Source organism: Botrytis porri, assembly GCF_014898465.1.
Source record: "Botrytis porri strain MUCL 3234 chromosome Unknown BPOR_006, whole genome shotgun sequence".
Classification (NCBI taxonomy): domain Eukaryota; kingdom Fungi; phylum Ascomycota; class Leotiomycetes; order Helotiales; family Sclerotiniaceae; genus Botrytis; species Botrytis porri.
Window position 1 is genome coordinate 1,693,698 of NW_024066080.1, and position 23,720 is coordinate 1,717,417.

The window sequence follows — 23,720 nt, forward strand, 5'->3', positions numbered from 1 at the left end:
AACTGAAGAAAGTTCTCTTCAGATGGGATCTCATCTCTTCATCTGTTGCTTCGGTATAGCTATTAAATAAGCAGACATTTTTGCTGTTTACAACATAACTTTGATTCTCTTTCAACACTTCGTTTATTTACGGAATTTCTTTCTACATAATTCAAAATGCCTGAATCACTAAATTGTACCTCTGTATCCCCAGAGTGCCCCGTTGAAGCCACTATCTACGGCTACACACCCTCCCTGGGTTTCAATGCATTTTTCCTTGCCTTTTTTATGCTAGCAGCTACCTATCACCTAGCTGCTAGTATCCGTTATAAAACATATTTCTTCGGTATAGCCATAACAATTGGCTGTTTGGGTGAAGTAACTGGATATATTGGACGAATTCTCTTGCACAATAATGCCTGGTCAGACATCGGATTCGAGATCCAAATCTCCTGTCTTATCTTCTCGCCTAGTTTTGTTGTCGCTAGTGTGTATATTACGCTTCAACATATTGTGCAAACTTTTGGCACAGAAAAATCGAGGATTCCCGCAAAATTTTATACTTGGGTATTTATTACCTTTGATATTCTCTCGTTGTTACTACAAGCTATCGGTGGAGGTATCGCTGCCAGTGCTGGTGAAGATCAAAAGACGAGAGATCTGGGCACGAATCTCATGATTGCGGGTATCGTGTGGCAGGTCTTCACTTTAATCGTTTTCGCCGCCTTGGTTATTGACTACGTTCTTCGAACGAGAAGATCATGGGAACGAGTGCCCGAAGAAACGAGAATCATGGCTGCAAAAAGACCCTTTAGATTGTTTTGTGTTGGAATCAGTGTGGCTTTCGCCACCATTTTTGCGAGATGCGTGTATAGGATTGCGGAGATGGTTCAGGGTTGGGCAAATCCAATTATGCGGGATGAGGCGGGCTTTGTTTTTATGGAGGGATTGTAGGTTCTCTTTCCAGCTTTGTGTTGTGAGAAACTAACGAGAACAGTATGATTGTCGTCGCTGTATCATCCCTTGCGATCTTTCATCCTGGATGGTGCTTTCCGCAAATGGCTAAAGGCGCCCATGCTAATGGAGAAAGTGTTGAGAAAACAAGGCTTGGATCTGAGCCTGAGTCTGAGTCTGTATGAATGCAAAACGTGATATTAAAGAGATCTCGTGGGCGTTTCTTATGTGCAGATGATTAAATGGGTAGTTGACTCGTCAAATATACAGACACATGGGCGAAACCCTGGAATTGTTTCTGATATTAAGTAGATTGATAACTATCAACATTATCCTTGTACTTAGTAGTAAAATATGTGAAAAGTTTAATCTTTAGAACGAAGCTTCGCAGTGAAAGCGATGCGTGAAACCCGCAGTACTATCGCACAAGGCTTCTAAGTCATATCTTCAAAGGGGGTCTTGAGTGAGAGGCCCCTCTGCTGACTGTCGCCTAATAGTATGTAACTCAAATAAAGGTTTCGGTCTATTCGGAGGTTTATTTGTCTCTTTGGGGACTCAGATTGTAACCGACACTATGTGTTAGGAAATTTGAAGGTCATTGGTAATAATTTTTGATCGTCTTCAATTGTGTTCAGGCTTTAATTAGTCTCTGAAACTATGTTATGTTGTGGCACTTCCTGACGTACGGGCGCTTATAGAAGTCTGCTGTGAGAGTTGCTACTGGCGCTGTGCAAAAAAGCGACAATTATATCAAGCATGGTTTCAGTGTCTGTATACACTGTTACATTGCTCACCCTCTCATATTCTGAATAGGCCAATTGTTCTACGATATCTGCCAGGTAGTGGAGTTGAGCACTTATTATACGACCATGTAATGGAGCACTAGTGAGTGTATGCTGACAAGACACTGTAAAAGTGGACTTGCGAATATCTCTCAATCCATCTCATTGTATATTTTAGGAATTGTAACAATGATTCATTAGAAGTAGGACAATCAAAACGCTAATTCTAATATCAAACGATCGAAGTATAGATTTATTGAAAATTTCGGAAGTTTGGAAGTGTCCCCATCAATCCATACACCCACTGGTGGAAGGAACATGAAGATATTACGTCTGACACATATATACGTAACATTTCCCTCTAACATTTCTCAATAAACTTGAACTTTCAAATAACGCGTAATAAAATCAGAACGAGCGAAATTTTCTTCTTGATGTTCTTGCCACCAAAAAGAGAGAATTGAAATATGAAAGATTATCAATCCATCGTAAGAACTACTAGCAATCGAAGTTACCCAAAACATCCTTCAACTTCTACGGCTTATGACTATGCGGAATTAATCAGTCACCCAGAAAAATAGACATCATCGTTCGCGACCAACTCGAGCTGTTTCAGTATCGGACCTCCATCTGCACGTTCGGCAGTGATCCAAATATGCTTGCTAAACAAAACTTATGCATTTTTTCCTAGGACTTCAAAACTTTCTGTCACCGTCAAGTCGCTGTACTAGGTGAATGAAGAACTGCTTTCGTAGGTAAATGATAATTGAGACTGACGCTGAACTCTGCGCGTCCAATGCCACCAGAAGCAGAGACTAAAAGATTGTCAGTCAGCGATAACCTATCTTGGATGAAAATGAAGGGATATTCATATTGAATATTGGAACGAAATCGATTATCGGGAGGGCAAAACCGGGGAATTTGGTCGGATTATACTAACTTTCAACATCTGCAGTGTGTCATTGACTTGGTTTCTTCCGAACTGACGCCATATTTTATTTCTTTCTGGCGCGAGTACGTGCCCTCGCCTCCATTCACCCATAAACCCTCGACTTTCCATGCGATGGATCGGCTCAATTCAATAAAGGGGTTTTGGGTAAAGTCGAGGCTTCTTTCATTTGTACTTTTGAAGTGGGAAATGAAGGGCAGAGTAACGCGACACTGCTCTTTAAGTGAATTTTGATCTCCCGTGGTGGAAATCAAATCCGGTCAAATCTTAGGAACCGATGCGTCGAACCTCTTGAATTAATTCCCGCAAGACAGTATCGGAACCATAGCATAGGTTGAGTCAGGCTTAGAGTAGCTTTGATTTGCTCGGAAAGTACCAGCAGTGATGGGAATATTCTTGTCGCCCTTGCCTACAATTGGTTCCGGAAGTATCTGCCACACACTAAGGTCGTAGTTACCGGCGCCTTTCTTGTCGTCCCAGAACGAAGCGGTATCGTAGACAGCACGCTTAGCGAGATCCGCTCGCAAACACCAGACTTTATCCGTACTCGGCTGTGTATTCCATCCTGTCTCTGAGCAATCAAAGACAACGTCACCCATTGACACATATCCCAGGGGAGGAATGGGTCTCCATGTAGAGTTATCGTACTTTCCACCCATACCTTTAGAAATCCAGATTTGCGTGTAGCCAGTCGGAGATTTAACTGTGGGGCTTGAATTGCTGGTTGCCCCTACGAGGAGGGTAGCTTGTTTCTTGTTGATGTTGTTGTAGTTGGCGGTGCCAACAGATCCCAAGGGGCGCATACCCCCAAACTCTCCAGACTGGGCCTTCGGATGCCAAAAGGTGTCATCTCTAGCTGCACCAGTACCATTGTCCGACCAGAGCCATTCATATTCAGAGATCAGAGGGACTTTGAGGTCACCGTAGATGCGAGTTCGGTCTGCAATATTTACTGAAAGCAAGAATGAAAGATGAATAAAGCTGTTGGTGTTTGAGAGATGATTAGGGATTGATCAATGAGTGCAATTAAATCTTCGGGAGGATAGACTGGCTGGCCTGAAAATTGCAGGAAGCCCTCTTATATATATACACGATAGGCACTGCCGCTAATGTATGTTGAACCCCCTCCTATATCTTAGGGGCAATAATCTACCGAAACAGCTCTTCACACTAATACCATCAATTAATACAGCTATACTACATGACTCTCGTTCCTACATATGGAGACATGTGCGGCACGATGAATACAGTACTTAGGAAGAGGAGTTTGATCGGGAGATTCAGATTCGTGTGAACTTCTTGCATTCTAAAATTCACGTTCCTGAAATAACATAATTGTGACACTGGATAGACATATTCTGAATGTTGCCTGCGAAGTCATCATCAAGACTGTAGCTTAATCATTCAGTCGGTATCAGTCTCAGTGCTGGCGGCAGGTAGGTTGGACAGATTGAATATACCACCAGATACTGTCAAATAAGTACACCTCCAATAGTTTTATCCTATTTTAATGCAATTTGTGGGTCCACTGATTCGAAGTCTTGCAATATATCTGACCAAGCCACTTTGTAGATCCATAGTGATTTGAAGGAATTCTTCCAGCTATTTAATGGGTGGTTACTGGAGCTCCGATGAGCTATCTTCCTGGAACGGCCGAGGAAGGTTTTTGATTAAAAACATATTCCTTGCTCGTCATTTGTAATGATCAATAAGTAGGCCTTGATCAATTACGCGTCATGCATGCAGCATACGGTTTTAAACTTTGTTTTAACGGTCATTCCAAGTGAGACTTTGTGATGCCATCATGCCAAATATCGGAAAAGCAGGAACTACCTTCTTGCGACAATGATTGTATAATATCCCATCGAGCATAGTCTGTTTTCTCAAATGATTTTGAGCACAGCAAACTACACAATTGATGTGTTATGATGCAAATCCCCACACGTTTTTACTTGATCTTGGTGCGATGCATGAAATTGGAAAATTGATGTGATTTACTATAATATCACTGTGTAACTTGATATGATGATCATTTCATAGCCCTAGAACAGCAGAAAAAGGAGATTGATCTCAGCCCTTTGCCTAGACTTGATACAGAACAATTTCTACTTCGCGATTGATAATGGATGTCGTTGTTGATTGAAGAGGCTAGTCTAATGAAGCGAGGGTAGCATTTATGCGCGCTTTCGCTTAGCGGTGTCCTGAAGCGACGACCTGCAGAAGCTCAAAAAATCTCGCATTTGCATCTGAGGTAATGTGATTCACTTGGTACTCGATCAACGAGCCGGCTTCAACGAAGAGAAATCCAGGCTCTTAGCTTGCAGAGAACTTTCTACTATTCAAAAAGTAATTGATTAAACGAGAGTATTTTTGTTCTTAGCAATTGATGATTCACGGTTTGATAAATTATAAACTAGCCACAACACACTTAATTATCATCATCCAAAACTTCAAACAAATTTTGTTCGTATATCGATTTTAGGCTACACAATGGGTACCCGCAGAGCGAATAGTAGCCTCATTAATCAATCCGAGAATCATCATCTCTAGCGGGGTAGATTATTCAAAATCTGAAACAAACTCTCTGTCGAGTACCTAGGTATCTATTTGTAGATCATTTATAGATGCTCTTCTACATATAGATTGAATAACAACAATATAATACTGTTGTAGTTTTATGATTGGTATAGGTTTGATATGAATACAAATAATCCACAAGTTATCTGTAGATTATTTATAGAGTATCTGTAGATAATCTACTGACAATCTACCAAGACGGGTAAATGCCTTGATAAATACCCCGCAGAGCAGGTAACACCTTTAGCGGGTAACCTACGAAGCGGTTGGTTATCTGTTGATTACCCGCGGGTACAGGTAATATTTCCGCAGCCTAATTGATTCGCCCAATGTTAAGAGCTCAGATCTTGAAGAAGTACGCAGTGATCTAGCAGGACTATAAAATGGCACCATGATGTAGTGCTACCAGGATTTCGTATCTTGAAACATAAAAGGTTGTTCTACGATGACTGAAGTTCTCAGGTGAAACTAGAATCTAGTGGAGAAGAGACGGATGAGTCTCCGTCATAATCCTTGCTGCTATATTTACCGAGAATCTTTTCATGAAAGGCTTCTTGACATCGTTATTTGATTTTGCGAGTTGATGGATGTGGGAGTACTATGTAAAACTGGAAGAGGGGAAGCTCAAAGGAATATGATCGATCGAGGTTTATAGACAAGTGAGAAAGACACTACTGCGGGTTATGAATGACGAATTGGTATTAGATTAAACCTAAAGCTAAGCTTAATCGAATGAAAATATTACCGTTTTACCCGAATTCTTAAAACATCTATATTCATTTATCAGTCCCAAATATTTTGTCTCAAAAATATTGTACACGGGCCGACATGTTTATTTTGATATGAGATTCCCAGAATTGTTCTCGATATCAAACCTCGGAAGGATCAGGCGGGAATGCAAGAACTTTCCTCTCTAATGTGCATCACTATGAGTGAAGTTACTTTGGATGGACATCTCTACCCAGCTTGACTCATGTATTTTTTACTTGCAATTTAGCACAACGTTGGGTAGGTGAGTTAACCATGTTTATCATGGCTTTACACACGATTGAATGGATAGGTCAATACGTGGCAGCTAGCTTCCAGGAGCTCTTCTTCTAATTGTTCAGCTTTTCGCGGATTATCTTCGTTCTAGGGAAATCATGATATTCCATCTGAATCTTTGCTAATATTGGAACGCATCCCTACCACTTCATCCCTCTCGTGCTGTATCTAGAGTTCAAGTTTGTATCGTTCTGAATTTGCAAGGGCGTGTATCCAGTCGAGCACCCCTCACCCTGAGTTTTCAATCTTCGAGCAGTCTCTGCCAAAGTGCTATCCGTGATGGAAGTGCAGCTTTGTGGATCAACTGCTACTCCGGGCTTCGCACATGCTATCCATAGAAACAATCTGCCTACAGGCTTTTCAAACGCTACTGTTCTTCTTGACTGTCTTTCCTGTCGAAGTTCGTAGGCAGTGCTCTGAAATTATGTAAGATTATTTTCCGTAAATTGGCACTTCACAGACTTCATACTTTGAGGTATATAAAAGCATCTCAAACACAGCATATGTGAATACAATGAAAGTTCAACCACTAATAAGTCGATTCACATAGCGAAATAGCCTCCAAGACTGTTTATACATGTCCTCTAATTGCTCGTACACTTAAAATAATCTGCAACTCACTTGACATTGTTCGATAGGCAGCTGGTAGACCATTCAATCATCCACAAAAACAATATTGTTTCATAACGGTACAAATTCTTCTCGAGAGCTTTTCGCTAGAGAGTCCAGAAGTGCTTGGGAATGGTCTCTGTGGGTATCAACTTGGCTGATAAGTGTAATGTACTTTGGTCTATTATGGTTGTAATCAATTTTTATCATTATTTTCTATGAGAAGCTAGTAACTTATATAGCTAAACGCGAGCGCCTCGCTAGCTAATACAGTGCACTTTATGATCACATGATTGATATCCCGACAGTCTCTGTCACAGAAAATATTAGACGTAACATACCGTTTCTGATAATCACCAATGATTTAGATTCGACCAAAGACTTCAATATCAAGGAAAATTAGGTAAAAAAAATCACAACTACAAGATGTCGTGAACAAAAATCTTCGCCTTGAGATACAACTCAGCGGGGTAGCTTGTATATTCCCCAAACATCGCACCACAGACCGGTCGTGGAAGGTATGATGTGACGACACGCGTATCCAGAGAACTTCAACGATATAAACCAGAAACTTTTCGATTCGTGGAAATCCAACTCGGCGAAAGAATTATATACACCAATTGGGAAGTTGACAGACGAAGTAGTTGAAATGATAAGGTATGAAAGGAAGCGCTATTGTTGGGTGTCCCGACTAACAGATCTCATCCCTTGCAACATTTCTTTCGCAAGACAATTGTGCTTCAGATCGATAGACGAAACTTCTGAATCAGATGCTTTGTGAGAAACCTACAGTTGTTGTTGCTGCCGTTCGTGCTTGAGTCTTAAAAGTAGCAATCCTTGGACTTTCAAGCTAAAATCCCCAACTGGAAGAATCCCAATAGCAAGTTCCAAAATTTTCACCAGAACGCATAAAAATACGCATAAAACACAAGTTAACATAACATGGCAACTCCCTAGTTTTATACACTCCATATCCTCCTACCTGTACAACGCACCAAAAACCCCGCCTCAAAACCCCAATTCTCGCCAGCCAATCCCCAAGCGATCCGTCCCTCCATCAAGAAAAGTTAAGCGCCCACAGCGCATAAACATCTATCCATAGGTCCTCAGCCTCTACTGTCAAACGGTAAATCGTAGCACTCAATCATTTTCGATACACTAAAAAACGATGGTGTGGGCGGGTATATTTTCGAGGACCAATGTCGATGTGTATTTTGATTTTCATGAATAATTTTAGCAGATCAGGTAAACGGATTTAAGATGAGGATTGGAGGTTGAGTCGCATGCGGTGGCATGTTTTATTGCAATTTGATACTACGTCGTGTTTGATGCTGTACTTATACCGTTGTGATCGCTCTTGATCTCGATTTTTTAGTTGGAACTACCTATACATCCTTTACTCGCTCATTCATTCATTCCATTGATTTTGCTGATTCATTTAATACTTCGAGTTTCCTTTGCCTTTTCTTTCGCAATTGAGGATTGATATACATACAGTGCAGGCACTATTTCTTAGGTATCATTGATTTTGATCGATTGCTTGTTTGTATTTCTTACGCTATTTCATTTATCTGGTTCTGTTGCTATCTTTGCACAATAGCATACTCCTGGATATTAGATCCTATTGTTTCATTAAAATATCACGAAAACCGCCGTCTTCTTGACGTTGAAATATCCATCATGGTCGACAGAAAACATGTTAGAAAATCGAGGAGTCAGGGGTATTTTCATCGAAAAAGACCAGATGAGATATATATCCAAAATGCTCATAGTCATATATTTTCATACGCCAACATGGAAGGCGTCATGCCAACACCCGAACTCCTTTGTGAAGTTGATGAAAGAGAAAACACCACATTTCCCCGAACTCCAGATAATGAGGCCTCATCACCCCGGAACTTTTTTCTCGAAAAACCACCAGTGAATTGGAAATCAGAGGAAACACCTATCTCTCCTGGTGTGACGGTATTATTGAGTCCGGCGTATGGGGCTGAGAATGGTGATTTGAATGTTATGGAGTTTTTCCAGGCGTACGTTATCACCTGTCATTATGAAGCGTATGTTTAGAGTTCTTGATACTTATATTTTTCATTTGCAGAGCGACCTACCCAGGGTCACGAGCGGTGCGAATTACTTCAGAAAAGTCACGAGATATGCCCGTCTCTCGAAATGCAAATAAGAAGAAAAATTCATCCAAAGTTGGGCTTCCATCGCCCAAAACCCCTAAAGCTTGGCCTTCGATCGTGGAGCCTGATATTGATACTCTTCCTTCGCCGGAAGTAATTGAAAAAAATATACTAGGAGCTCGTCTGAAACTTTCTAGACGGGAAACTTCAACTGAGAAGTCTGTAGATTTTGGACAAACTCAACGTCGTATGACTGACAATCCGCCTGAGGCATATCTCGTGGCACCAAGGCACATGTCAGGGCGGAAACAGACGGGCTCGCCATCTCCGGACACAAGGAATGCTCGTAGCCAAAATAATCTGCTAGAGCCAACATTAGCGGCCAGCGGAACCATTTCAAGGACGCCTAGTCCAGGATTTGATTTTGACGATTCGGAAATCACAGATATCGAAAGCGGTGACGAGTTTGAAGAGACACGCAACGAGAGATTGAGTAGATGTGAAACATTATCAAGTCAAGATTTTCATAGTCCAATGTTCGACAAGCCTCCAAAGCCATTGGAAAAAGATTGGAAGTTCCGTCTTCAAGAAGAATGTGCTATGGGTACTCTTGGTGCCTTAGAGTCACCTTCGATGTTCTCATCTGCTAGCCAAGCTCCTCGGAAAATATCCAAGTCGACAAATAGAAGGCTCGGCGAGATTGAATTACCGAATTACAATACCGAATATTCAAAGAGTTACACAAAGGGCATACACACAACTCGTCCTCGTCAAACCAGTACAGAATCAACACGCTCTCAAACTTCACCTATCATACCACCACCTCGGAGAAACAGTCCACCTATCATGGCACCAATTCATCGAGACCAGAGTGAAGAAAAAGGAGCATCATTTGAACCAGAATCCCGTACACCGAGAACTGTAGTGTCGAATTGGCTCACGAGTATGTCTTCTAACGCTGGACGTAAGGAACAATCGCGAGAGCATGATGTTTTTTGGAAAAAAAGTCGAAGTTGGGGTCGGAAGACGAAGCCTAAATTGGAAGGCTGGATTTAATAATGTGTAGGCGGGGAGCATACTATTGGGTAGTTTTGGTGGGGGCGTACTCTAACATTGACGTGTCGATGGACGGAGATAATCGAAATTGTTAATGAATGTCTAGGCTCCTGAAAACTTTAATGGAGAGCATTGTGGAGAGAAAGCTAATATGTCAAATTGTAAGGCTTTTCATAGGGAAGCTCGGGAATGGGGGAATGGAGAAGAGGCTGGATAGTACCCAGTGAATTCTTAATGATACCAGTTGTTGTTCATTCCTCATTGTGCTTAGTTGACTCTTGTGACTCCAAGTACTTCTTAACGTCAAAATGACTAGGCATGCGCGCGGCTGCTCGCTGTCACTACCAGCTAAATTTCTAGACCTTCTTGACAAGTAATAATGTTATATCATACTCGCATACTCTGTCGCTCTGGCCTCTGTTTCGTGCTGTTCGTGAAACCCTTCACGAATCTTGTATTTGCTCGTAAAACAGACAAATGATAAATGCCCATCATGAAAATAAGAGTAAATGGACAACTTGATGCTCTAAAAAAATGCAAATAAAGCGGGGCATTGCGAATACACCCCGGTTCCATCAGCGGCACAGCACAGCACAGCACAGAGCACAGAACACCAGTGACCAGTGTGATACCAGCGGCTGTTTGCAGATCGGGAGCAACCACCGATAACAAGCTTTGAAAGTTAGACAGAATACGGGAAAGCCAAGAGAACCAAGATGAACGGACAGAGTAGAGAGCAAGCAAACAAGCAGGAAACATTCTCTCAACGGCAATGTAAACGTAAGATGGAGGGACAACGTCTATTTCATGTCGATGCATACCTAGGTAGCCAATCAAATCAAGGCTATATATAGCTCTCGAGTAAATAATGATCAATCAAGTATTCACTCATCATTCAGCCTTAAGAAGAAACCAATCGAGTACAGAAATCCAGAGGCTGTGTTTGATCTCTAGAAGTGCATCCATCAATGATAATGACAAACGTACCCAGCGAGCCAGGTACTGATATCACCCACCAAAGTCTGACGAAGAGCGACCAGGTTATGACAAAAAGGCGCAGGGAATCAAACTGCACGTAGTTAGTCCGGTACCGATTTTAGTCCTGATCTGATATTGAGAGGAGAGGAGAACGCACTCAGAAAACTTTCCCGTTCTTCAACCAATCCTTCATCGTCTTCAACCAACAGTTCCGGATTGTCGTGGTAAAATACAGCGATCTCTATATCGGTTCCAGACCTGGAAAAGAGACTATAGATGCAGAATATCAGACCCCACATCCATCATCTATTTGTTGGTTCAAGGTTGACGAATAAAGTAAGTAAGAAAAATAGGTAGGTGAGGTAGGCTATTGCCTTGCTCTGCTATGCTTTGTTTTTCTGTTCTACTATCGTTGTGGCGCAGACCTTTTAAGCAGCATTGCTTGCTATCGTGGTGGTACCAGTATCAACTTGACGTCTCGTTATTCCATAATGGTTGATGTGACATTCTCTGTCGATCTTCCGTTACACTACTGATACGATACGAGATATCGATCCGCAAACAATTTGCAAGATACATTCAAACTGGCGAACAAAAAGCAAAAGAAAGAGACACAGACAGAGAAAGGAGAATTTAGATTCACGACTAAAATTTGAAACAATCCACATTCACTCAATATGAGTGCCAATCCGGCTGAGCGAAAAAGTATATTAAAATCAAGGGACGTTGATCTCTCAGATAATGCAACCGGCGTCGCATCCTCTTCGATATCAACCAGTCCACCGAGATTGACCCATCAACGACACGGATATCGCAGAATGGACTCCCAAGGTTCAGTTCAATTTTCTCCAAATCTCGAATATGTTCAAGAAAATACTCCTTACTCTACAATTCCCTTAATAGTGGAGGGCGAATCGTCTGAATCTGCGAATATGTCTCAAGGATTAGGAATATCTCGAATGCCTACCTCTGCGAGTCGCAAATCGCCAAGTCCGCCCAGTCCCTCGAGCGAATTTTATAGCCCACCAATTGGGTCTGCATCTTTGATGACCTCTCCTGCAACTTCGACAAATCGTTTACTGGCGTCTCCAACCTGGACGGAAAATAATACATACGGTGGAGGAGGGGACTTTTTGGACGTGGATCAAGGGCAAAGACGCAACAGTGAGTCTCTGGATGAACAAGATATTTCTCGGGGAAGGATTTCAGCTTTTACAGAGAGTCTGGACCATGCTTTTGACACTCCGAATATGTCGAGGCTGAGCAGTATCCATGAAGATCATGCACACGACGAGAAACATATTGGATGCGGGTGCGCAGCGAATAACGATATTCATTCGCATGTCAGAAGTTGGACGTCAGTATCCGTTTTATGCCTCTGCATATATTCTACCATATTTTCTGGCATTTGGTTTTTCATAGCTGTTCTTCGGCCGCGATATGGTGAACATATCAAAACTAACGGATCGTTGACACCGTCAACTGCTTCGATTTTGTTTGCCGGTTTTGCGAAAAGTATTGAGTTATCTTTCGTCACTATATTTGTTAATTTCCTCGGCCAAGTCTTAAGTCGGAGGTCTCTTGTTAGGAATTCTGATGGTGTCACTGTTGCAGAGTTGACAATGCGAACTTGGGTAGGTTTCCTTTTACTTTGTTTGATGTTGGGTTTCTTCCCTGAAACCTTGACATTCTTATTATGTGGAATGCTCGTCTGATATTAACTGCCACTTTTAGGTCATCCAACCAGGATTCATGATCACAAATCCTAAAATTTTGCGAAGAGCCGCATGGTCAATCTTAGGAGCAATTACATTGACGGCAGCATTTGTAGCCATGTTCTATACCACAGCATCAGATGCCATCGTTAGTCCTAGTCTCCAATTTGGGAAGTGGGAGCATGCAGTAATGAAAGGATTGGTTCAAACAAGCTATGGGAATCCTTTTTATGTTGCACAGAATTGTGAAACTCCAATTACAACAGAAATGGATGCAAACTACTCCGCTTCCACATGTGTGGATATTGATCACGCTGGAGAAGGTGTGTGAATCCCCAAGCAGGCTATTTTTGGAATACGCTGACTTTTTAGCCTATCATAATTTCCTTGAGTATATTCGTACTTGGGCCGATATTGCTGCTGATGGAGAAAAAGGTAACTCATCTAAGCTGGCAGAGCGCCCGACCGTGACAGCCAACCTTTATGACAATACCACTGTTAAAGCATCATGGATTCGTACCGAGACTAGCGATATGGCTGCCAGTCATGAAAAGTACAATCGTGTTGTTAACAACGTTACTCTTGCTATGCCGCACGCTGGTGTTATTTCCGCTGCGACTGATACGATCAATGGAATCTTACAACCTTCTGATCTTGAAGGCGTCGGAGAATACAAAGTTAAAGCATCGGTAGTGAGCCCCACTATCAATGTTTTATGTGTCAACATGAACAAAACAGAACTCTCGCCAATCATTTATGTTGACTGGCCTAATGCAAACACAACTGACTCTCCGATTATTCCAGGCCAGAAAATAGCTTCGAGTGGTTACACATTGGAAATCAAGTTACAGCCAGGCCAGGAGTATCTCAATAGCACTGCGGTGGATGATATATTTGGGTGGGGTGTAGATGGAAAACAGCCTCCAGTGTTCCCAATGGTAAGCTTACGTTGTAAAACTTTGTGTGTCGGTGTCGGCTAACCTCTGTAGTTGCCTATTGACTACAATACTATTACCAATATATCGGTGTACATGAGCGACTATATATACATTCTTGCGAAATCAAGTGCCACAGCCGACTATACTGTATGCGAAATGAGTAAGTACTCCTCATTCCTTATTTCTTTAGTTCTTCATCCTCGTGACTCGATTTTCGATCTCAAAGCGAGTCGTTGAAAAATAAAAAATGTTATGAGCAGGTGAAAATTGCGATAGTTGAGATGCTAACTATCATTTTCTAGGCTCCTTTCTTGCAACCGACTGTAGCACTTCATACTCAGCTTCTGGAGTAGGTGGAGTTCTGGAAAACACTTGCGAAGATCCCAATGATGACATCGCTTATGACAAATCCTACGACCCACCACCACCTCCTCCAGCTCGACAACAAGATTTTCGAAACATCATCTCGGAATGGGCACTTACATTGTCTCTCAATACTGGAATTTCAAATGACAATGCTTCTATTTCTCGATTACTTACACAGTTCGTTGCGACAGCTCCTAGTCTAAATACTAAACTACCCAGTCTCGCAGAAGCCCTCGCTTCACTCTCTGGCTGTACCTTATTGATCAGTGCCCAAGGCGCTACATATAGACACTATATGGGATACAACGCTACAAAAGGAATCATAAGTCCCGGCGTCTACGAACCATTTAACGCATCAATCTCCAGTCAATCCTACACCTCCGGCCCGGCTGTTCACTGGCAAAACATGTTTTACGTCGTTCTCCTCCTCGTCTTCCTCACCAATGTCTTCTGTCTCGGTTATTTCATCCGTCAACGCGGTCTCGTCACCGATTTCACCGAAACACAAAATTTATTCGCTTTAGCGGTTAATAGTCCTCCTTCTCAACGCTTGGGTGGAAGCTGTGGGGCTGGTCCACAAGGTGATCAGTTGAATGTTGATTTCCATGTTCATCATGAGGAAAACTCAAGTCACTTCTATCTGAAAGAGGGAAATAGTAGTAGTGTCTTTGAACCTTCGAGTTTCGAGCTGAAAAGCAGAACAGGCTCGGTTACGAAGCTGAGATCGAGAACGGCGAGCAGTTATAGTATGCTAAGTAATAAGCGGAGGAGTATTCTGTGAGTGGCATGGATTTAGGGGTCTAAAAATGAAGGCGAAATGGTGGAGTGGCTAATCGCATATGCGGGGCGTTTTAATATGGTCGAGTTGTATAGTGAGGCACTTGGAGATACCCATGATATAATGGACTTATGAAGTTTGTTGATTGCTGCTTGCTAGATGCATCATGAGTTTTGATGGCCTCAGTTTCTAAAATAATAACTGAAAGAAATGAATTTTAGCCTAATTAGTGGTTTATACTATGATTGGAAATTATTGAATATCAGTGGATGGATTCTAGGTCTTCTGGTGATGAATGCGCTTTTTGTCGTGGAAGAGAATCTTGCTTTCATTGCAGGAAAGAAAAGGAAGGAAATGCTGAGTAGTGGTGCTTCTCTATGGGAAACTGGAATCAATGGAATGAGTTGCAACGGAACGACAGGACGAAAGATAGAGTACATATACTCACTCGTGAGTCGAGATCTCGAAACCCACAGCCAGGAAGCTTCTGCGAATCAAAAATCTAACCCCGCATCAATCTCCATGCTGAGTAAATGACAAAAATCCATCATCTTGTCGGAAAGTGAAACGGAATGGAGTTGTCGGCCATTCTTGACGTCGCTGTGCGGTTTGTTCCTGGTGCCGAATCCGCGCGGTAGATATGGGTGGAGAGGAGGTGTGGAGATTCTTGGATGTGGATATTGCGGTCGGAGTGGGCTTGGGCTTGGGCTTGTGAATGTAGTGGATGGCTGGGTTGGGTTCTCTGTTACGATCAGATGAGATGGGTGATGGGTATGGGGTATGGATCGTGAGAGGTGGGGATGAATAGATGCACAGTGAGTGAGTCTGTATCTTCGTTTTACTGATTTGGATTGGTTATATGCATCTCTACTCCAGGTTTTGTACGATTTTTAGAGTTCGAAGGGGAGTTGTTATGGTTTCATTTCCTTGTTTGGTAGTATTTCAAGACCTCTCTATAAGCATGGTCTCTTTCTAAGCATGATCTATTTTCAAGCATCATCTCTCTAGAAGGATAGTCTCTTTATAAGGATACATTTTTGAGTTCAAATTTTTAAGGTTTAGAAATGATCTATACCCTTGAAACCCCTCAGTCAGAATATACTTCGGTATCCTTATAGAGAGGTTTCACTGCATAGAAAACTCTTTCCGCGATGCACCTACTATCGTATGTCCCTTGCGGTATTCGGAACTCCGCGCATGATCTAGCACTCCACTTCATCTTGAAGTCGATGTGACATTTTTAGACGAATAGTCTAGTGTGTCATCAATACACCTCATAATAGTCGTCGTTTGATTGGCGAATAGCCTCTGACGAAAAAAAAATTAAAAAAATTAAATAACTCATCTAACGATATTCTAGAAGTCTTGGCATTCGGCGTGCCTACTTAATGCCGTGTATACCTGCATAATACATGGATCAAGTGGATTATTTCTGGGGCGATGTCGATGATTGCGATATGTCCCGTATTTTCATTGCTCGATAATCTAATTCTGACGAGGCTTTGATTGTAGTGAGAGACTTGCACTCCAACGCAGTGCGAAGATGAGCCGACGATTTGGGTGATTTGAGGTCTCGTTTTCGGCTAATTGCCGACCGTCGTTTCGTCTATAGTATGGAGGTAGTTTTTGTTTTCGATAATGCGATGTTATTTTTCCCGTGATGATCATGTTCGAAGTGTAGTGGTGTTGAGAAGTGTATTTATTTAAACTGATAACCTCCTATTGTTCAACACAGTAGCTCCGAGACTTCAACAATCAGCTTCAACAGAGTCACTAAATCACTTTCTCGATATTTTCCCAATACTTATATTCGAGCTGAATATAGTATCTTTTATCAATCATCTCTTCGGTCAAGATGTCTCACAGTTCACCATTTTCCCCCGAGAGCGGTAAGATACCAAGGATTCCATACCAAATTCAAGATAACTGATCTCGTTCAACCCTAGGTTTCAATTTCACCAAAAAGTCCTATAATGATACCTACTCCCCAATTACTCCTGATACTTCCACTCCAACCCATAGTGGCAAAGTAGTATTTGTAAACGGAGCATCGAAAGAGATCGGTCGTGCAATTGCCATCTCATATGCCAAATCTGGAGTATCCGGCCTTGTCAATCAGTGCACGATCTTCTTTGGCTTCTGTGGAGAAAGAAATTAAAGAAGTTTGTAAATCAGCAAACATTCCCGTTCCAAGCGTTCTTGCTTTGAAGCTTGACGTGCTCGATTGTGCAAGCGTCGCAGATGCTGCTAAATCCATTGAGACGACGTTCGGTCGATTGGATATTCTGATTAATAATGCGGCGTATCTTTCTGGTACAGCGAATGTAGCAAATGGAGATCACGATGAATGGTGGATGAATTGGGAAGTCAACGTCAGAGGAGTGTACTGGGCTACCAAGTGTTTATTGCCATTGTTACTGAAGACAGATGGTGGCGATAAGACCATTGTGAATTTGGCGAGTGTAGCGGCTTTACTCATGAGCCCCGGAATGAGTGGGTGTCAGATGTCGAAATTCGCGCTTGTGAAGTTTACGGAAAGATTGTGTATTGAGTATGCGGATCAAGGTTGGGAGTTACAATTTTCTCTTTCCTTTATTGGCATGACTGAGTCTTATGATGGTATACTAATGCTTAATCTTGTAGTACTGGCATATTCGGTGCATCCTGGAAGTGTGATGGCTGACCTGTCCAAAGGATTGCCAGAAAAATCCCATGAAAGTAAGATACGCCAAATATCTTTCCTTCTTAGTTTTCAAATGAGTCTCCAATGAAATCATGCAGTATTGATTGCATGGATGATTTGCAGCTTCAGCTTTCCAAGGAACGTTACCGATTTACATGCCATAGTTCTCACAGATACTCCCGAACTTGCTGGTAACACAATTCCATGTTTGACGTCTCAAAAGAGAGAATGGCTCGCTGGTAGGTACCTCAGTAGTAATTGAGATATGATGGAAATCATGAGCCGAGAGATAGAGATAGTCGACGGGGATAAATTGAAGTTTCGAATGAAGTTTCAAAAGTTGTGAAGACAAGGGAACGAACAGGACCTTTGGTATTGATGGGGTTTTGGAGCATACATACACTTATTTTATGATTGTTTGAATATATTTGTACCTAGGTATGGCAAAGAACTTCGAAGGAGCTTTAGTTGTGCCTTCCTATCTTTCCTTTCCACACGTGAGGGTGGTTAGTGATGTCTACGTTGTGCCGATGCAATTAGAATCATTGACAGTTGCAGCAATATGATTTTCTGTACTTGTTATTGTGGTCGCTCGATCATTCTCAAATGCTGCTTGAATTCGGGGAACTGTGGGAGAAGGTGCAGTAGCCGGTCGTGCCTTCCTATTTACACATCCTTCGTACCTGACGAAACACACAGAGAAGGAAGGAACACTCTGCATTCCTGGGTCATCAAGACCATTTTGTTTTTGTTTTTTCATTTTCCTAAACATTACAACACAATCTCGTTACTTAACAAAACACTACACTTTGCTTCGCATCACTTCGCATCACTTCGCATTCCTTTTCTTTGCTTTACTATCAATTGGAGTCCATCATCTCTCGTCCTAAATAGTCTTAAATGCACTGGGTAGCAAATCAGGACATGTGTTGTAAGTTCGGTGGTCCAAATGTTTGATTCATACCATCATCTCCTACCACACATGCTCATATCACTTCTAACATAGTCGAACCAACAGATCCACGATTCGCAAGAAACATGCCTCCACAATCGACCGACCCAGAGACAAGACGACTCGTAAGTCTTTCTTCTTTCGCTGTTGATCCAAGATCTTTCTTCCGTTTCCTATCATCAACACTTTCAATCTTCGATAAAGGTTCCGGGTTTGGGGAAGTCTCATCTACACAACCCAATACGTAGTGTATCGATCCTTTCGATACCGGTACATACGGATGAATACTGAGAGACCTCAATCACATCACTCAACCCAAGGTTCCAAAACTTCTCAATCTTAGTACAAATTACAAGTTTGGAAAGTCTCATCTCCCTCACTTAATCCATACCACATTGTCAATTTCAAAATACAGTACAAGAGTATTGTTTCTGCACCTGCCATATCGGTACTTTATATGTTCAACAAATGTATAGAGATTAAGTAGTCTCATCTATTAAAGTTCTCATTTCAAAATCTCTAACATGGATACAAACATGAGCACTGAGAAGTCTCGTCTCGTGAAGTCATATACCGGCAGCTTCAACTCCAACACACAATCCAACCCCAAGAGCTCCGACTTGATCTAATTCATCACAGAAGTCAGCATTCAAAGAAATCGACCAACAACAGGAGCTTCCTTTCGCCAGATTCTACCGCTGGTATGTTCTTCACAGCATTCACAAGCGTGCTTTTAAGAATGGCATCTTTCGAGAATCTATCCCCTGGGTCCTCACCGGCGATTCCGCATGGAGCATCGAGAAAATTCTCTTCAAACTTTGTGATTCACCCGAAGTCATCGACGAGGAAAGAAAGATTATTTGCAAATTCCTCAACAAATATCATGAACAAGTCCTCGAACAGAATAAGAATGATGCTCCTTCCACAGGCCTAGGAAGCAAGATGATCGCAGAATGGGAGCACACTAAGCGATTGTTTGATTTGAATGATCCCAAGCATATGGCTGGAAAGTCATGGGTCAATGATCCACAACTTCACACCGACTGGGCTGCTTCCTGCGAATCAGATCGTCGTGAGGTAGAAGCCGCTAAGATCACTAGCCGTCGTCGTGAGCAAAAAGTCATCAATCTCAGCAACCACTCATGTGAGCAAAACACGGCTCCTGAAGCCAAGCCCCTCGAAATCAAAGTCCCCTTGCGTACCAAGAAATCCGCAGATATGGGCGTGTTCAAACCCGAACTTTTGAGAAAAGCCTCAACAAAGGTTCAGAGAGAGAGACACGAGATAGAGAAAGTCAAGAAGATAAAATATGAGATGGAGAGAAGAAAGAAGAAGAGAGTTGTCTCTGGAACGGCGAGTGGTTCAACCAGTCCAACTAAGAAGATGAGAGCAGAGGTCGTTGACTTTCTCTTGGACGAATTGGAATTGAGTGATGGTATGTAGGCCTTCATAACTTGATGAATCTAATGCTAACTGAACTAGGTTATTGATTACGAGATTGAGGTTGGTTCGGCATTGAGGTGTATAGTACACGGTAATGAGGGGATAGAGGGAGGAGGAACTGGGTCTGTCAGAGGAAATAGGTTTAATACGTGGACTGGGCTTATCAGAGTTCACTTTCGTCGAAGGGTTTGATTCCATAAGGTATCACAGTTGTAAACAAAGATTGTTGATTAGACTAGTTTTATCTCATTGCTTGAAACGATATCCCAATGCATATTCTTAATCGAGACGATCATGAAGTTTGATATTGCGTGGTATTATCAAGAGATGTGAACATTTAGCACTAAATGGTATTCATATCCCTTCTTCATCTCACTGATCCCAATTGGGCAGAGTAAAAGTCTTGGTATCATTTCGCGTTGTAAACTAAATTCCCATACATAATTGGTATCCAACTCAATCCAATCCAATTTTATCATGAATGCATTTATTCGTCCATTCATTGTTCATTGTTCATCATTCATCTACTCATCTGTTCATGGCATTTGAGTCCGCGTCGTCATCATCTCATAAATCTTCCAGAATTCCATATCCATCTCGCTCATATTTAGCCGTCCGGGCGCCTTTCCAATATCTAAATCAATGCGAAGTTGACAATTTAAACATTGCAGATAAATTCCATCGGATTCAATGCCCCATAGATTCGATGTCTACCGAGTGCCGTTCATCAATCCATTGCTGACTCAGATTTGAGTTATTTCACATCACTTCATTCCCATTTCCTCCACTCATCATTAAATCTCTGAATCTCTCTCCCTATTCCTGGATTCGCAACCATACTCTCCCTACTCTGCCTCTTGGTAGCCGCTACATTAACTTTCCAGGCCAACTCTGCATTTCTTCTCTCTCTCGCCTTAGTCGCCATTAGCATATAATCATCCGAGTTACAGGCTTTTTGGAAAATCGCTCTCATTCTTGGAGAATATAATTGACAACTAGCCTTTTGTATTCGCTGTGGAGTTTTATTGAACATGAGTGGGATTGCCTTTCCATCTTCTAGTTCCGGGAGGATGACATCGTCAAAACATTCTTCGCAGACGGTAAATTCGGGAAGTTGAGTAATCATGTACCAGCGTCGATCAGGGAGATCGGTAGCTTGTTGACATTCTTCTAGAATGGAAAATTTGCGGGCGAGTTTGGCGAGAGTGCGGGTGTCGGGGGAAGAGTTGTGGTAAGCAGCATCATCTGCAGTAGTTTCTAGAGCATCGAAGTATTGAACAAAGCGTTTACTGTCATAACGAAGGTCGCATATGCGGGGGATGGAGCTAGAATAATCTGTTTCAATGGTACGGACAAATGCTCCACGGATAGGAGGAAGGAGTATTTCGACCGATCTAACGCATGAGTGACAAACATCAAAGTTCTTGATCGGCAGGCCTGTCTTGGGGTCGATGATTGAGTTCCATGATCTGTTAAACGCTTCGCGTTTTCCAGGACAGGGTGCCTCAATCGCCCCCACATTTGCGAGACCATAGAAGAGACCGAGATCGTTTCTTCGCTCCTTAAGCGTTAAAAGCCATGCTATTCGATACCAGGGCGAACTGCCAAAATCGCATATGATTGCAATGTCTGGTCTGCGAGCAGCGGGCATAAAGTGGTCTCGAAATCCTGTTGGTGCTATGATCGAGTTGAAGCAACTTGGACAAATGTCGAAGTTGGGACACTGAGGGAGCGTCAACCAATCCTGATAACCAGTGGTAGGATTCATTCTCGGGCACGATGGAAGTGGCGCAACGCCACCTCGCCCTACATCTTCCGAATAACGACGATAGCTACCGACAGGTCTTTCTATTTTTTTTGAAGGGAGCTGAGGAGGTTGAAAAGGAGGAGGTTGCCAAAAGGGCTTATCATTGGGGGCTGGTCGTGTGCTAGGGGGTCGATCCTCCTGATACTGAGGCACAGTTGGTGTGCGTCGAGTCTCGCCTGGGGAGTGTAAGTCAATCCTAGTTGGAACAGGAATTTTAAGAGGAATTGGAAGAGGGAACGGGGCCGGAATCTGTTGCATCTGTGGCATTGATATTGGCACTGGGACACTTGACTGACGAGAAGATGGTCTTGAGATTGAACCTGGGCTCAAAGGACCAAGTCTCTCCGAACGAGGAATCTCTTGTGTGCCATACAATGGCGAAATAGGTCTCGAACTAGGCCTGCGACCTTGTGGAAACGTCTCCGCTCTTTCAAATGGCTCTGTCCTAGGTAATTGGTTGGGAGAAAGCTTTGGAGAAGGAAGTGGAGAAGGAATTTTTGAGTGATTTGATGACATATTAGATCTTGGTGAGTCTACCCGACGCTCATAGTCATCTTCTGGTCGTAAATCTTTAGTCCTGCGATGTTCATGCCGCCTACGTCCAGAACCTCGTTGAGAATCTCGTTCAGAACCACTGTCTGCAAGATCGTCTTCACTGCTGCTATAATACTGCAAGTTGGAGGTAGCCGTTCTTTTAGGAGAGCGTGCACGTTCTGATCCAGATCCTCGCTCCGACTTGCCAGATCTTAGTCTCTCGAATCGTTTTGCATCTTCGGGTGTGGGTTGTGATTGTGCAGTTTTGTCGTTTGAATTCCGCCTTGATCTCGAAGGAACCTCAAAATTCCCACTGTTCCTCTTTGCTGCGAGTGGTGTTCCCGATCGCGATATACTGTTAGGAAAATTGCTTTCACCATTCCTTTTCTCATTTATAGAATTGCCGCGTTTTCTCGAGTTCTCTTGTAACGAATGGTGTCGAGAAATAGGCTGCGCAACGGATTCGAAAGACTCTTTCTGGCCCCGGGGAGTATGCATCATATTAGGAGAGAGGAAGTATTCGCCAGTCGAAGTATGAGGAACATCTTGAGCTTTTGGAGTTTCGTCATTATCCCTAGAACCATATGCAGACGCACTCCTTCGGTATTTAGACGGAATATCTCGAGGGACTTTTGTCTGTATATTTGGCAAGTCTTGTCTACTTTTTCTCCTTTCCAACGGAGGGGGCTTTAGCACCGGCTCGTTGTTGATTTTGTTCCTCCCATACTCGTCCCTGTGTGGTGCGGATCGGCGTTCTGATCTAGCTTGTTCCGGTCTGCCTCTGGGTTGCCTATCTTCATTTCTATATTGACTGGTAGATTCATTGTTCGAGCTTGTATCGGTTCCTGGTACAAGAACAAAACGCCGTTCAAAATTGTCATCACAGTCTTTTGATTCTTTTGGTCTTGGCGCAGCATGTAATCTCTCAGCCTCACTCTCACTGACATCAGACTCAAGTATGATAGGGTATTGATCGATAACCCCACGACAGGGAGGGTCGTATGAGGAAACAGAAGATGGCGCGGATTCTCGCGATAGTGAAATGGCCTCATCTTCTACTGTTGGTCGTGGTGGAGGTGGTCCTCTATGTCGAACACGACTTTTGCTTCTTGCACGTCCAGCATCACGATCGGAGGTACTCAAAAAGCTAGATGTATAATTGTTTTGTGGAGGAGGGCTGGGAGTTCTTCTTCTATAGCTATAGCTAAATAATGATTTAGCGGACCATCAAACCCTTCGGGGAAACTTGGTGGGGAGAAAACATACGGCGAAGGACTTCTTGCTCTAGAGGTTCGGAAGAATCCATTTGCCAACAATTCATTGACATCCCTTTCTTGTCGTTTGTCAGGCCTTTCCATGCCGGTATGTGTAGATTTTGAGGTGGTTAAATTTATTGAGGGGGGGGAGGGGGGGTTTGTTGATCAAGAGGACTTATCAGCTATGAAGCTTG

The 23,720-nt window shown here is 42.6% G+C and overlaps 7 protein-coding genes across 7 annotated transcripts; 5 read left to right on the forward strand and 2 right to left on the reverse strand.

Annotated features, from left to right (window-relative positions):
* Window positions 1–156: 156 nt before the first annotated feature.
* EAF01_005020 (uncharacterized protein) lies at window positions 157–1,118 on the forward strand (the record flags this gene model as incomplete). The annotated part of the gene is made up of 2 exons (XM_038913275.1): window positions 157–929; window positions 977–1,118. The coding sequence occupies 2 exons, from the start codon at window positions 157–159 to the stop codon at window positions 1,116–1,118; spliced, it is 915 nt and encodes a 304-aa protein (XP_038771361.1).
* Window positions 1,119–2,429: 1,311 nt separating this feature from the next.
* Window positions 2,430–3,969, reverse strand: EAF01_005021 (uncharacterized protein; the record flags this gene model as incomplete). Its single annotated transcript, XM_038913276.1, has 4 exons — window positions 2,430–2,530; window positions 2,663–2,876; window positions 2,988–3,616; window positions 3,918–3,969. The coding sequence occupies 4 exons, from the start codon at window positions 3,967–3,969 to the stop codon at window positions 2,430–2,432; spliced, it is 996 nt and encodes a 331-aa protein (XP_038771362.1).
* A 4,288-nt stretch (window positions 3,970–8,257) lies between these two features.
* EAF01_005022 (uncharacterized protein) lies at window positions 8,258–10,685 on the forward strand. The gene is made up of 2 exons (XM_038913277.1): window positions 8,258–8,924; window positions 8,993–10,685. Exons 1-2 carry the CDS (start codon window positions 8,575–8,577, stop codon window positions 10,074–10,076), a joined length of 1,434 nt encoding a protein of 477 aa, XP_038771363.1. The 5' UTR covers window positions 8,258–8,574; the 3' UTR covers window positions 10,077–10,685.
* A 1,046-nt stretch (window positions 10,686–11,731) lies between these two features.
* Window positions 11,732–14,854, forward strand: EAF01_005023 (uncharacterized protein; the record flags this gene model as incomplete). The annotated part of the gene is made up of 5 exons (XM_038913278.1): window positions 11,732–12,688; window positions 12,789–13,092; window positions 13,142–13,707; window positions 13,759–13,867; window positions 14,010–14,854. The coding sequence occupies 5 exons, from the start codon at window positions 11,732–11,734 to the stop codon at window positions 14,852–14,854; spliced, it is 2,781 nt and encodes a 926-aa protein (XP_038771364.1).
* A 2,081-nt stretch (window positions 14,855–16,935) lies between these two features.
* Window positions 16,936–17,796, forward strand: EAF01_005024 (uncharacterized protein; the record flags this gene model as incomplete). Its single annotated transcript, XM_038913279.1, has 2 exons — window positions 16,936–17,569; window positions 17,633–17,796. The coding sequence occupies 2 exons, from the start codon at window positions 16,936–16,938 to the stop codon at window positions 17,794–17,796; spliced, it is 798 nt and encodes a 265-aa protein (XP_038771365.1).
* Window positions 17,797–18,434: 638 nt separating this feature from the next.
* Window positions 18,435–19,976, forward strand: EAF01_005025 (uncharacterized protein; the record flags this gene model as incomplete). Its single annotated transcript, XM_038913280.1, has 4 exons — window positions 18,435–18,465; window positions 18,541–18,611; window positions 19,126–19,921; window positions 19,969–19,976. 4 exons carry the CDS (start codon window positions 18,435–18,437, stop codon window positions 19,974–19,976), a joined length of 906 nt encoding a protein of 301 aa, XP_038771366.1.
* A 722-nt stretch (window positions 19,977–20,698) lies between these two features.
* On the reverse strand, window positions 20,699–23,628 carry EAF01_005026 (uncharacterized protein; the record flags this gene model as incomplete). The annotated part of the gene is made up of 2 exons (XM_038913281.1): window positions 20,699–23,474; window positions 23,537–23,628. The coding sequence occupies 2 exons, from the start codon at window positions 23,626–23,628 to the stop codon at window positions 20,699–20,701; spliced, it is 2,868 nt and encodes a 955-aa protein (XP_038771367.1).
* Between the last annotated feature and the right edge of the window lie 92 nt (window positions 23,629–23,720).

Bases quoted from the DNA above. Each gene is read 5' to 3' on its own strand.
- EAF01_005022 (XM_038913277.1), top strand. From the start codon at position 8,575: ATGGTCGACAGAAAACATGTTAGAAAATCGAGGAGTCAGGGGTATTTT. The intron at 8,925-8,992 runs GTACGTTATCAC...TTTCATTTGCAG, and splicing joins GTTATGGAGTTTTTCCAGGC to AGCGACCTACCCAGGGTCAC.